The 14699-nt window shown below is 43.6% G+C and overlaps 1 protein-coding gene across 1 annotated transcript; it reads left to right on the top strand.

The window, feature by feature from the left end:
- Positions 1-524: 524 nt before the first annotated feature.
- rbp4 (retinol binding protein 4, plasma) lies at positions 525-14147 on the top strand. The gene is made up of 6 exons (XM_088323845.1): positions 525-657; positions 2427-2529; positions 2589-2725; positions 2796-2902; positions 8323-8535; positions 13814-14147. The coding sequence occupies exons 2-6, from the start codon at positions 2428-2430 to the stop codon at positions 13834-13836; spliced, it is 582 nt and encodes a 193-aa protein (XP_088179971.1). The 5' UTR covers positions 525-657; position 2427; the 3' UTR covers positions 13837-14147.
- Positions 14148-14699: the final 552 nt, after the last annotated feature.

The raw sequence follows: 14699 nt of genomic DNA, 5'->3' as shown, positions 1-14699 counted from the left end.
GTGATGAAGTACAGTTCTGTATCTTCCAACCGACTCAATAAGCCCCCAAAAATGTTAATATTATGCCACAAAATATATCAGGAAATAAAAAGAAATGGATATCTTGTGAAAAAATTGTAAGAACAAACGACGTTTGTAGGCAATAGTACATGAGTCAATTCATTCAAAAGAGAAAAATAATTTTGCATTGCCGGAAACTCAGCAAAATGTCAAGTTTTGGACATGTTTGATAATGAATTATCTTGCCACACTTGGGATTACGGTTGCTCACTGTTGTTTCAAGCGTTGCTCACCGACTTTGTGTGAACGCTCAGACCCGTAAGGAAAATTAGAGGGAACATTGCCAGGATCTGTCCTCAAAATCTTCCCAGGACAGCTTGTTTTGCGGGATAAAATATTGCGTGGAATCTCTTTACATGTTACGTCTTGGAGCTGCCGTCGGGTCTTTCCACTCCATGAAAAACACATTTTTGGCTGAACACGCAGAAAGCCGAGGCCTGCGGTTATGTAAATCTTGGTCCAATGGGAGGCCGGCGTTCCGGGCGCACTGCGTAGGGGAGGTCCGGGTCTCCGGGAGTCATTACGCAACTGCAGCCTCCGGTATAAAAAGCCCCCCGGCCGCTCCACCTTCGCGGGAGCTGACTGTTTGCTAACAAGGTAAGGTATCGATCCGGGTGTTCTGGTCTTTACCAGGGTTGGGTAGAGTTACTTGAACTGGATTACTTTCAATGACTTTTGGATTACTCCAATACCAAATATGCTAATAAGATGAAACGATCTGCATTTATATAGCGCTTTACAACATGCTCCACATTTCCCAATAGCGGCCTTGCAGCCATGTAAGGCGCTAAACCTGCTTATTGGGGGTATTAGGGGTTCAGTGTCTTACCCAAGGACACTTCGACATGTAACACGGACGAGCCGGGATTCGAACTGGGATCCCTTGATCCCAAGACGAGCGCTCTACCTCCTGAGCTACTGCCGCCTAAAAGACAAAAGAAACTAAATATGAATCAAATGATGACTCACAACACGCGGTAAGCTTTCTCTCCTGGCTTTGATCTCTTTGATCTGCGGCAAAACCAACATAAAATGCGACAAACAAAATCCAAACAGCTTGCCAACATCATTTTTGCCGTTCATGTGTTCGGTTACTCACCAAGCCTGCACAAAATTGATTCATTTTATTCATATTTAGTTTATTTTGTCTTTTATCAGCATATTTGGTATTGGAGTAATCCAAAAGTCATTGAAAGTAATCCAGTTAAAGTAACCCTACCCAACCCTGTTCACTTATATTTCAACTATTACAAGATATACAGGGTTGGGTAGGGTTACTTGAACTGGATTACTTTCAATGACTTTTGGATGACTCCAATACCAAATATGCTAATAAGAGACAAAAGAAACTAAATATAAATCAAATGATGACTCACAACACGTGGTAAGCTTTCTCTCCTGGCTTTGATCTCTGGCAAAACGAACATAAAATGCAACAGAAACAAAATGAAAATAGAAGGAAGTTCTTCTATTACAATATACCACTTGGAAACGCTACCTTCATTTTTGCATAACCCAAAATAAATGTCCATACATGATGCATAATACAGCAACAAATACACATATTTATTCAATGCGTGGTCTATTAAGTCAGACTACCGGGAAACATGGCAACAATTTCAAGCGTTTACAAGCACTTTGTCCCAAATTCAAGCCATTTTTAATCCGTGAAAACACATTAAACGACCAAATTTTTCCAGGATTTCAAGTACCCATACGAACCCTGATTAGAATCAATGCAAAATGAACTCTTAGCAGTTATTATTATCAGGGTTGGGTAGGATTACTTTCACTGGATTACTTTCAATGACTTTTGGATGACTCCAATACCAAATATGCTAATAAGAGACAAAAGAAACTGAATATGAATCAAATGATGACTCACAACACGTGGTAAGCTTTCTCTCCTGGCCTCTCTTTGTTCTCCGTCAAAACGAACATAAAATGAGACAGAAACAAAATGAAAATAAATTCAAACATCTTTTTGCCGTTCCATGTATTCCGTTACTCCCAAAGCCTGCACAAAATTGAGTCATTTTATTCATATTTAGTTTCTTTTGTCTTTTATTAGCATATTTGGTATTGGAGTCATCCAAGTCATTGAAAGTAATCCAGTTAAAGTAACCCTACCCAACCCTGTTCACTTATATCTCAGGGTTGGGTAGGGTTACTTTTTTTTTTGGGCACAACACATGGGTGGGGCCAATTGGGCGCCATGGCAACTTTTTATAAGCATATTTGGTATTGGAGTAATCCAAAAGTAATTGAAAGTAATCCAGTTCAAGTAACCCTACCCAACCCTGATCTTTAGTATTAGCGCTCTTTGATTGAAATGTCACAAAGTTAACCGGTGATCCCTTGGACAGAATGCTGCTGTACCTGGTGTCTTTGGGTTTCCTGGCCCTGGCTTGGGCGCAGGACTGTCAAGTGGCCAACTTTCAGGTGGTGCAGAATTTCGACAGGAACAGGGTAAGTAGTCCTCACTCGGGGTTCTAGAACCCAGACCGACGTCCGGTCTCCCTACGTAGTACGCAGGGACGTGGTACGCCGTGGCCAAGAAAGACCCGGAAGGTCTGTTCCTCCTGGACAATATCGTGGCTCAGTTCATAGTGGCGGAGGACGGGACCATGACCGCCACGGCCAAGGGCAGGGTCATCATCCTCAAGTAAATTCCGCCTTTTAGCCCCCGAGCTGTGTTGCCGTGTCTCCGTCTAAGGTTTCTGTCTGGATTCCAGCAACTGGGAGATGTGCGCCGACATGCTCGCCACCTTTGAGGAAACCGGACAACCTGCTAAGTTCAGGATGAAGTATTGGGGAGTGGCGGCCTACCTCCAGACTGGAAGTGAGTTACCGATTTCTGTTATCCCTGATGGTTCTTTAAACCTCGTCTTGAGAAACAAAGACTGATATAAATGTCAGCACGGTGGCACAGTGGTTAGCGAGTGTGCGGCAGAATTCTGAGGTCGTGAGATCAAACCTCCTGTGCGGAGTTTGCATGTTCTCCCCGTGCTTGCGTGGGTTTCCTCCAGGCTCTCCGGTTTGTCCCCACATTCCAAAAACATGCACGTTAGGTGAATTAGCCGGTCCAAATTGTCCCTAGGTGTGAATGAGCGAGTGAGTAAATGTCCCTGGGTGTGAACGAGCGAGCGAGTAAATGTCCCTGGGTGAGAATGAGCAAGCAAGTAAATGTCCCTCGGTGTGAATGAGCGAGCGAGTAAATGTCCCTCGGTGTGAATGAGCGAGCGAGTAAATGTCCCTCGGTGTGAATGAGCGAGCGAGTAAATGTCCCTAGTTGTGAATGAGCGAGTGAGTAAATGTCCCTGGGTGTGAATGAGCGAGTGAGTAAATGTCCCTGGGTGTGAATGAGCGAGTGAGTAAATGTCCCTAGGTGTGAATAAAGCGAGTGAGTAAATGTCCCTAGGTGTGAATGAGCGAGCGAGTTGTCTGTCCCTGTGTGCCCTGCGACTGGCTGGCGACCGGTTCAGGGTGTCCCCTGCCCACTGCCCCAAGATAGCTGGGATGGGCTCCAGCACCCCCGCGACCCTACTGAGGATAAGTGGTGCAGATAATGGATGGATGATTGGACATAAATGTCATCAAATAAACTAATTGCATGATTGCTCGGACGGTTTTAAACCGGGTGTCACCAACGAAACCCAGAGTATCCCGAGGACTGGTCCTGAAAACAGCTGACCAGTGATTTTCCAGGAAATTTGGTTTACAATTTAATGAAGTTAAATGTTCTGCATTTCTACAGCGCTTTTCACGTCAAAAAAGACCTCCCAAAGCGCTTCACAATGAGCTTCACAATTACCCATTCACACATACACTCATACATCAATAGGGAGTCAGCCTACAAACACTTTGAGGATAATCAAGATGCTAAATGGTAAATGGACTGCATTTATATAGCACTTTACCGGTCACTGAGGATCTCCAAAGCGCTTCACACTCACCCATTCACACACACACCGATAGCAGGGTCAGCCATACAAGGCAACTACCTGCTCATCAAGGTTTTCAGGTTCTTAAGTGATGGAGATTTGGCCAACCCCAATTGTTAATGTTCGAAATCTAAAGGCGCCGACCAATCAAAGGCAAGTTTTCATAATAGCACAAGCCAATAAACACGATTCAAAGTTTGATAGCAGCACACTATGCCGCACCCACCGTGTGAGCTCATTGAGTGTCATGGCGGACTCTGTAAACATAGTCCCAGAGTCAACAAACGAGAGGGAAACGAAGCTTGCACCGAAGAAGGGCGGTACATCACTTGTTTCTAAGCTTATAGAATTTTAGTTCTAATAACTAGAACCTGCTAATACCATAATAATAACACTGTAACAGCATGTCAGTTTCGAAATACCAGTGTTTTGGTTTGCCCGCGTCCCTGCGTCCTAGACGCATCCTTTTTGCTGGCGACGCATAGTATCAAATCAACGTGCGTCCCCAGGACGCAACTTTTTTTGACACCAAATTGTCATTATTACCCGATTACTTTTTTTTAACAAAGATTTACCGCACTCCAAACTTTTCGTCAGGCAGATCCGCCATTGTTGTTTTGGTCTCGTGGTTCGAATTTTCGTCTGCACGCCGATCTCGGCCAATGAGATCTCGTTGCTTCGAGATGACGTCATTGTTGTGGTGGTTCTCGTCCAGGGAAAGTGAAAATCAACACAAAATTGGTCATTTCTTCAGTGTCAGTAATAAGTGGAAACATAATGCAGAAAGTGATAGGCAATAATTCCGGCACGAAAAAACGGCGGAGAAATTCTTCGGAAGATCGCGGAGGCAAGGAAAACACGCGTGTTGAAGCCAACGACTCGACAAAAGAAAATAAACTAAAGAATACTCCTAGCAAAGAAAAGGACTTTTCTGCCAAAATGGACTCAATTATATTCCTGGTGACGCTAATAGGAGGATGATAATGGATTGTACCTTGAGAAGGCATTACAACTGTGGCGGGACAGCAAACCACCGAGAATATATGAACTGAAAAATCTGAAGTGATAACGGTTTTGTCTTACCAATTAACTGTGATGATTAAAACTGAATGAATATATAGATTTCTATTATATATTTGTCGCCGATTTACAATGTCAACCTGGATAAGACTAAATTTTGGGGAGCCATGGATCTCTGTTGGGACCCCTAGATTTTGGAGCATGCCAGTCCCCGGGACCCATCACTTTTCTGAGGTAAAACACTGAAATACATATCAAACTTGTAGCATTTTATGCTAATCACCACCAAAAAAAATGGTCTCTCAGCTTCAAAAGGTTGATGAACCCTAGTTTGAACTGAAGAAGCCCAAAATAGTCAGTCAGTGTTGGAACGGACAATCAGAGATGACTTTTGGACCTAGACAAATACTAAAGAGCAAATCACATGACGTAAAATGGAACGTACCATTGGGTTATATCTTCACGTCAATAACTCCAGCAGTCCAAATGATTAAAATTGGATGATTTAGTCAAATTTTTCAAGGTCAACAAAAACAGCGTGGCAGAAAAAAATCCAAAAATTATTCATTCGGAAAGAAGGAAGCGGTCGTAAATTCAAAATCCCAAAGGTGAGAACCACCAGGAAAAGTATGTGTGTGTCTGTGTGCGGAGTCAAACTTTGGAACAATTTACAAGACGAGATCAAAACATCTCCGGGCAGTGGGCAGGGGACACCCTGAACGGGTTGCCAGCCAATCGCAGGGCACACAGGGACAGACAACTCATTTGCTCATTCACACCTAGGGACAATCTGGACCGGCCAATTCACCTGAAATGCATGTTTTTGGAACGTGGGAGGAAACCGGAGTGCCCGGAGGAAACCCACGCACGCACGGGGAGAACATACAAACTCCGCACAGGAAGTCTGGAGCTGGATTTGAACCCACGACAGGTTCCCATGACATGAACTGTGCCGCACAAGCGCTAACCACTGCGCTGCCGTGCTGCCCGAAATCAAAACAATGTCCAACTATTATGTTTTTAGTTCAATGTTCCAAATCAAGTTTTCATTCATTCATTCATTCATTCATTCATTGTTCATGCAGCTATCACTCCTACCAGTCTGGAATTTTGATTTTTTTTTTCTCAGCTTTTCACTACTTTTTCATTTTGGTATTTTTTTCTTTTTTGTTCGATTTCCCCCCCTTCCTTCATTTTGTGCACAATTTTACGTAATATTTGGTCGTGTAGGGATTAAAGAAGCAAAAACAACCTTGAAGAGCCGTTTGGGACCCGAAAGAGCCGGTTTTCTTTAGTGAGCCGAGCCGAAAAAGCCGGTTCCTGACAAACTCTACTAACTTTACTCAACTTCGTTCTACTTCGACTCGACTTCAAAATACCGCATTTAGGACACAACGTCTATGTATTTTGACCTTCATGCACTGTAACTTTGACTTAAGTCGCTTCTTAATTAGCAATTTCGAGCCCTGATTTTTGTGCGCTGGCTAGATTTTCTTGTGCGCTGAGAATGGGCGAGCAGTGCGCACGCGCGCATATTAGAGGGAACATTGATTCCAATACTTCCAAACATTTTCTCTTAACCTACTCAGATGTTTGATTAGGAGAAGCCGAGCTAGTACTAGGATTGTTAGCTTTTCTTTAAGACCGAGGTCAAGATTCAAGAAATTTGTTTTTGTTTATTATCTAGAACGGCCTTCCATGGTTTATTCAATAATTTCCTAATCAAATACTTCAAAAAATATGACACAATAATAATGTTCCTGTGGTGAGTCTTGGGCAAGTACAGCCTGGTGGCGTATAAACATAGTCCCAGAGTCAACAAACGAGAAGGAAACCAACAGTATATACATATATAAATTATATAAATTAGGTGTATGGATAATACTTTTAAGTGTGCGTTTGTTTGTGACTTACAGGTGCCGAAAAAGCTGAACCAATTTTCGTAAAAAATGCGCACAATTGGACTTTAACCCTCCACGAGTGTCTTTAACTAGTTTCTGTGTCAAGGTTGGGTAGGATTACTTTAACTGGATTACTTTCAATGACTTTTGGATGACTCCAATACCAAATATGCTAAGAAAAGACAAAAGAAACTAAATTTGAATCAAATGATGACTCACAACATGTGGTAAGCCTTCTCTCCTGGCTTTGATCTCTTTGATCTACGACAGGGGTGTCAAACTCATTTGAACTCGGTAGATCAAACATTCTGTCGGGGGCCGGACGAGTAGATTAAAGAGAAAGAAAAAGAGAGATCAAGAAATAAGAGAAAGAGGGAGGGAAAAGGAGAGAGGGCGGGACAAAAAAAGAGAAAGAGAGAGGGAGAGAGTGTGAGAAACAAAAGAGATAAAAAGAGAAGTCGTGAGAGAGGGGGAAAGGAAGAAAGAAATCCAAAGAGAAATAGAAAGACAGAAGGAGAGAAAAGAGAAAGGAAAGCAGGAAGGGTAGGAAGAGAGGAAGAAAAGAGAAAAGGAAGTTAGAGCAAAAGAGGTTAAAAGACACAGAGAGAGAAAGAGACAAAGAGCAACAAAGGAAGAGAAAAAGAGGGACACAGAGTGAAAGAGACAAATACAGAGTGGGAGAAAAGGGGTGGAAAAGAGGGAGAGGGAGGGGGGAGAGAGAGAATGTGAAAAAAGAGGGAGAGAGAGAGAGAGAATGTGGAAAAAAAAGAGAGAGAGAGAGAGAATGTGAAAAAGAGAGAGAGAGAGGTGTAGAGAGAGAGAGAGAATGTGAAAAAAGAGAGAGAGAGTTCAGTGTCTTTGTTTGAGGCACCTTTCTTTGGCAACATCAAGTTGACATATTTCAACCTGCAGCTTGTTTTTCTCCTGCGCTTCTCTGAGTGTTGTCTCGCGGGCCGGATTCAATCCCTTAGCGGGCCCGATCTGGCCCGCGGGCCGCCTGTTTGACACCTGTGATCTCCGGCAAAACGAACATCAAATGCGACAGAAACAAACAGAAAATCAATCCAAACAGCTTGCCAACATCATTTTTTGCCGTTCCATGTGTTCCAAAACGTAGTCATTTTATTCATATTTCGTTTCTTTTGTCTTTTATCAGCATATTTGGTATTGGAGTAATCCAAAAGTAATTGAAAGTAATCCAGTTCAAGTAACCCTACCCAACCCCGGTCAAGGCACCGTCAATAAATACCGAAAAAAAATCAATAAACATGTGTTTGCGTGTGGTCTGCTTTGGTGGGGTACTGCATCTCCCCAACAAAGACCAAGCAGCCAAATCCAATCATCAAAAAGTCTTTTTGCTGGTAAATATATATACAAATATTGGTCTGCACTTTTAGACGACGACCACTGGGTGATCGACACGGATTACGACAACTACGCCATCCATTACTCGTGCCGCCTGCTGGACGCGGACGGTACTTGCCTGGACAGCTACTCTTTCGTCTTTTCGCGCCACATCACCGGCTTGAGGCCCGAAGACCAACGCGTGGTCACCCAGAAGAAGCAAGATCTTTGCCTGCTGGGCAAATACAGACGGGTCCCCCACAATGGTGAGTGGGGGTCACTCCCTGGCTCCCTTCAAAACGCTCTCCTTTATTCTTTTTTTTCTCTCTATTGTTCTCCTCATCTTTCCTTCTCTCTCTTCCTCGCCAACTTCAAAATGTTACTTTTTTCTCTCCTGCCCGCTCCCTTCGAAACACTCTCTCGTTCTCTTTCCCTTTCAGTTACTCTCTTTCGCTGTCCCTTTATTTTTATCTTTCTCTCACTCTTTATTTCTTTATTCCTCCTTTGCTCTTTTATTCTCTCTCTCCCTTTCAGTTACTCTCTCTTCCGATGTCCCTTTATTTTTATCTTTCTTTCTTCCTCCTTTGCTCTTTTATTCTCTCTCTCCCTTTCAGTTACTCTCTTTCTCTTCCACTGTCCCTTTATTTTCATCTTTCTCTCACGCTCTCTTTTTCTTTCTTTCTCTCTTCCTCCTTTGCTCTTTCATTCTCTCTCTCTCCCTTTCAGTTACCATCTTTCTCTTCCGCTGTCCCTTAATTTTTATCTTTCTCACTCTTTTTTTTTCTCTCTTTCTCCTTTGCTCTTTTATTCTCTCTCTCCCTTTCAGTTACTATCTTTCTCTTCCGCTGTCCCTTAATTTTTGTCTTTCACTCTCTCTTTTTCTTTCTCTCTTCCTCCTTTGCTCTTTTATTATATCTCTCCCTCTCTGTTACTATCTTTCCCTTCCACTGTCCCTTTATTTTCATCTTTCTGCCACTTGCTCTATTTTTCTTTCTTTCTCTCTTCCTCCTTTGCTCTTTTATTCTCTCTCCCTTTCAGTTACCATCTTTCTCTTCCGCTGTCCCTTAATTTTTATCTTTCTCACTCTTTTTTTTTCTCTCTTTCTCCTTTGCTCTTTTATTCTCTCTCTCCCTTTCAGTTACTATCTTTCTCTTCCGCTGTCCCTTAATTTTTGTCTTTCACTCTCTCTTTTTCTTTCTCTCTTCCTCCTTTGCTCTTTTATTATATCTCTCCCTCTCTGTTACTATCTTTCCCTTCCACTGTCCCTTTATTTTCATCTTTCTGCCACTTGCTCTATTTTTCTTTCTTTCTCTCTTCCTCCTTTGCTCTTTTATTCTCTCTCCCTTTCAGTTACCATCTTTCTCTTCCGCTGTCCCTTGATTTTTATCTTTCTCACTCTTTTTTTTCTCTTTCTTCTTTGCCCTTTTATTCTCTCTCTCCCTTTCAGTTACTATCTTTCTCTTCCGCTGTCCCTTAATTTTTGTCTTTCACTCTCTCTTTTTCTCTCTTCCTCCTTTGCTCTTTTATTCTCTCTCCCCCTTTCAGTTACTATCTTTCTCTTCCGTTGTCCCTTAATTTTTTATCTTTCACTCTTTCATTTCTCTCTTCCTCCTTTACTCTTTTATTCTCTCTCTCCCTCCTCTCTCCCTTTCAGTTACTATCTTTCTTTTCTGCTGTCCCTTTATTTTTGTATTTCACTCTCTCTTGTTCTTTCTTTCTCTCTCCCTCTCTGTTACTATCTTTCTCTTCCACTGTCCCTTTATTTTCATCTTTCTCTCACTCGCTCTATTTCTTTCTCTCTCTCTTCCTCCTTTGCTCTTCTATTCTCTCTCCCTTTCAGTTACTCTCTTTATCTTCCGCTGTCCCTACATTTTTATATTTCTCTCACTCTTCTTTCTCCTTTGCTCTTTTATTCTCTCTCTCCCTTTCAGTTACTATGTTTCTCTTCCGCTGTCCCTTAATTTTTGTCTTTCTCTCACGCTCTTTTTCTTTCTTTCTCTCTTCCTTCTTTGCTCTTTTCTCCCGCTCCCTCCTCTCTCCCTTTCAGTTACTATCTTTCTCTTCTGCTGTCCCTTTATTTTTATCTTTCACTCTTTTTCTTTCTTTCTCTCTTCCTCCTTTGCTCTTTTATTATATCTCTCCCTCTCTGTTACCATCTTTCTCTTCCACTGTCCCTTTATTTTAATCTCTGACTCGCTCTATTTTTCTTTCTTTCTCTCTTCCTCCTTTGCTCTTTTATTCTCTCTCTCCCTTTCAGTTATTATCTTTCTCTTCCGCTGTCCCTTCATTTTTATCTTTCACTCTTTCTTTTTCTCTCTTCCCCTTTGCTCTTTTGTTCTCTCTCCCTTTCAGTTACTATCTCTCTCTTCTGCTGTCTGTTTTTTTTCTTACTCTCACTCTTTTTCTTTCTCTCTTCCTCCTTTGCTCTTCTATTCTCTCTCCCTTTCAGTTACTATCTTTCTCTTCCGCTGTCCCTTTATTTTTAGCTTTCTCTCACTCTTTTTCTTTCTCTTCCTCTTCCTCCTTTGCTCTTCTATTTTCTCTCCCTTTCAGTTACTATCTTTCTCTTCCGCTGTCCCTTTATTTTTATCTTTCACGCTTGTTATTTCTTTATCTCTTCCTCCTTTGCTCTTTTATTCTCTCTCTCCCTTTCAGTTACTATCTTTCTCTTCCACTGTCCCTTTATTTTTATCTTTCTCTGACGCTTTTTCTTTCTTTCTTCCTCCTTTGCTATTCTATTCTCTCTCCTTTTCAGTTACTCTCTTTCTCTTCCGCCGTCCCTTAATTTGTCTTTCTCTCACACTCTCGCTTTCTCTTTTGCTCTCTTTTATTCTCTCTCTCATTTGCTCTCTTTCAGTTTTATTTCTGACTGTCTCCTGTGGTCTCTTTCTTCTACTTTCCTACTCTCTCTCTCACTCCTGTTTGCATCCTCACTTTCTCTTTCTTTCTCTCTTGCTGTCTCTAAAATTTTCTTTTTCTCTCTCTCACCCATGAACTCTGTAGTTTTCTCTCTTTTTCTATTTCTTTCCTTCCCTCATCTTGATCTTTAACTCTTTCATTCTCCCCCTCCCTCTTTTTTTCCTTTGCTCAATTTATCTCACTCCTTCTTTTCTTAGTTTCCTACCTCACTCTTTGTCCTCTTTTTTCACCTCATCCGTTCCTTACTCCCTCTATTTTTTTTACTCTCCATTCTCCCATTCTATTTCTGTCTCTTGATCTTTTTCCCTCTCTTCCTATCCTATCCGTCTTTTCCTTTTTCTCTCAAAGGCACTCAACACAGGTCATCATGAGTAGTTGTCAATTCGGTTGTTCTCTTAGTACAAACTATTTGAAAGTCTTGAAATTCGGTAAACTTTCCCTAATCATTCTCTCTCTCTATTTCTCATGTCTTTCACGTCTCTCTCTCTCCCTCGTCTCCCGCTTTCACGTCTCTCTCTCTCCCTCGTCTCCCGCTTTCACGTCTCTCTCTCTCTCGTCTCCCGCTTTCACGTCTCTCTCTCTCCCTCGTCTCCCGCTTTCACGTCTCTCTCTCGTCTCTCTCTTTCACGTCTCTCTCTCGTCTCTCGCTTTCACGTCTCTCTCTCTCGTCCCTCGCTTTCACGTCTCTCTCTCTCGTCCCTCGCTTTCATGTCTCTCTCTCTCGTCCCTCGCTTTCATGTCTCTCTCTCTCTCTCGTCCCCCGCTTTCATGTCTCTCTCTCTCTCTCGTCCCCCGCTTTCATGTCTCTCTCTCTCGTCCCCCGCTTTCATGTCTCTCTCTCTCGTCCCCCGCTTTCATGTCTCTCTCTCTCGTCCCCCGCTTTCATGTCTCTCTCTCGTCCCTCTCTTTCATGTCTCTCTCTCTCGTCCCTCGCTTTCATGTCTCTCTCTCTCGTCCCTCGCTTTCATGTCTCTCTCTCTCGTCCCTCGCTTTCATGCCTCTCTCTCTCGTCCCTCGCTTTCATGCCTCTCTCTCTCGTCCCTCGCTTTCATGCCTCTCTCTCTCGTCCCTCGCTTTCATGCCTCTCTCTCTCGTCCCTCGCTTTCATGCCTCTCTCTCTCGTCCCTCGCTTTCATGCCTCTCTCTCTCGTCCCTCGCTTTCATGCCTCTCTCTCTCGTCTCCCGCTTTCACGCCTCTCTCCCTCGTCTCCCGCTTTCACGCCTCTCTCCCTCGTCTCCCGCTTTCACGCCTCTCTCCCTCGTCTCCCGCTTTCACGCCTCTCTCCCTCGTCTCCCGCTTTCACGCCTCTCTCCCTCGTCTCCCGCTTTCACGCCTCTCTCCCTCGTCTCCCGCTTTCACGCCTCTCTCCCTCGTCTCCCGCTTTCATGCCTCTCTCTCTCGTCTCCCGCTTTCATGCCTCTCTCTCTCGTCTCCCGCTTTCATGCCTCTCTCTCTCGTCTCCCGCTTTCATGCCTCTCTCTCTCGTCTCCCGCTTTCATGCCTCTCTCTCTCGTCTCCCGCTTTCATGCCTCTCTCTCTCGTCTCCCGCTTTCATGCCTCTCTCTTTCACGCCTCTCTCTCTCGTCTCTCTCTTTCACGCCTCTCTCTCTCGTCTCCCGCTTTCACGCCTCTCTCTCTCGTCTCCCGCTTTCACGCCTCTCTCTCTCGTCTCCCGCTTTCACGCCTCTCTCTCGTCTCCCGCTTCCACGCCTCTCTCTCTCTCGTCTCCCGCTTCCACGCCTCTCTCTCTCTCGTCTCCCGCTTCCACGCCTCTCTCTCTCTCGTCTCCCGCTTCCACGCCTCTCTCTCTCTCGTCTCCCGCTTCCACGCCTCTCTCTCTCGTCTCCCGCTTTCACGCCTCTCTCTCTCTCGTCTCCCGCTTTCACGCCTCTCTCTCTCGTCTCCCGCTTTCACGCCTCTCTCTCTCGTCTCCCGCTTTCACGCCTCTCTCTCTCGTCTCCCGCTTTCACGCCTCTCTCTCTCGTCTCCCGCTTCCACGCCTCTCTCTCTCGTCTCCCGCTTTCATGCCTCTCTCTCTCGTCTCCCGCTTTCATGTCTCTCTCTCTCGTCTCCCGCTTTCATGTCTCTCTCTCTCGTCTCCCGCTTTCATGTCTCTCTCTCTCTCGTCTCCCGCTTTCATGTCTCTCTCTCTCTCGTCTCCCGCTTTCATGTCTCTCTCTCTCTCGTCTCCCGCTTTCATGTCTCTCTCTCTCGTCTCCCGCTTTCATGTCTCCCTCTCTCGTCTCTCTCCTTTTCATGTCCCTCTCTAGTCTCTCTCCTTTTCATGTCCCTCTCTAGTCTCTCTCCCTTTCATGTCCCTCTCTAGTCTCTCTCCCTTTCATGTCTCTCCCTTTCATGTCTCTCTCTCGTCTCTCCCTTTAATGTCTCTCTCTCGTCTCTCCCTTTAATGTCTCTCTCTCGTCTCTCCCTTTCATGTCTCTTTCTCGTCTCTATCTATCTCACATTAAAAAACCAAAAGATCCAAAGAGCCGTTCGGGAGTCAAAAGAGTCTGTTTAAAAAAAAAAAAAAAAGAGCCTCCGCTTCCATGACTCCCCGGGTGCCGTTTAAAGATGGAGCGTGTTTGAGAACTCCCGTTTATTTTACCTCTTTTGCTTCTTCACAGGCTTCTGCGACAGCAGCAGTTGATCTCTTCCCGCTCGGGGAATTTCTGGTTGAAGCATCCACCGGAGGGATTTTGGCACCCCCGCACCGCAGCTCCCCCTGTTTAAACGCAAGACAGCCCGGTTTTGATTTCGAGAACTAGGAAAAAAAAAACGTCACAAGTATTTACTGAAACCTCAAGTTCACAAACGTCTTTCAAGACCAGCCCCGTTGAAGACACCGTCTTTCTGTCGTGCATTCAGAAAATGGATGTACTAAAAATAAAATAATATACCATTCATTTTGTCAAGTGATGCTGAGCCGACATTACATTAAATAAAACCAAAACACTGTCATTTTTTGCTTTGGTCTCCTCCTTAAGAAACCCCCCCCCCGAGTAGCTCATGAGAGTAGCTCTAAGAGTGATTGTGATTTTCTAGGGAATTTCGTTTCTCACTGACATGGGAAATCATCCGCACAGTAAGTCTTTAAATACGTGATCAATTTGTGTAAAATTCTTTAAAAAATGACCGATTTATGTAAAACACACGAGGTAGATGTTTTCGTAGATGACTGAGTCTTTTTGATCCTACATCTGATAACAACCTGGTAATAACATCGTAACAAAAAAATACCTCTGTAGAATTTCTTAAGGGGGCGATGTGTATTGTCTGACCACAAGATGTCGCTGTAAGTGCTAAAAAAACACAGGGAAGAATACAAATGATGGAGACTCAGAGTGACAATGGTTTTCTTATTTTTTCCCATAGCCTTTTGAAAAGAAAAAAATTGGATCGTGTAAGGAAAAAACAAAAGATCTTTATAAAGAAAAGGAGAATTAAAAAAGAAAAAAATCAAGAATAAAAAGAACAATAAAAAAATAAAAATTGAAGAGAAAAGGAGAAAAA

Source organism: Urocampus carinirostris, chromosome 19 (genome assembly GCF_059441175.1).
Source record: "Urocampus carinirostris isolate Australia breed hairy pipefish chromosome 19, RoL_Ucar_1.0, whole genome shotgun sequence".
Taxonomy (NCBI): Eukaryota; Metazoa; Chordata; class Actinopteri; order Syngnathiformes; family Syngnathidae; genus Urocampus; species Urocampus carinirostris.
This window is presented reverse-complemented; position numbering and strand designations above follow the sequence as displayed.

Excerpts from the sequence above, each read along its gene's own strand:
- rbp4 (XM_088323845.1), top strand. The coding sequence starts at position 2,428 with ATGCTGCTGTACCTGGTGTCTTTGGGTTTCCTGGCCCTGGCTTGGGCG. Across the intron at positions 2,726-2,795 it reads GGCAGGGTCATCATCCTCAA|CAACTGGGAGATGTGCGCCG; the intron begins GTAAATTCCGCC and ends TCTGGATTCCAG. Across the intron at positions 2,903-8,322 it reads GGCCTACCTCCAGACTGGAA|ACGACGACCACTGGGTGATC; the intron begins GTGAGTTACCGA and ends CTGCACTTTTAG.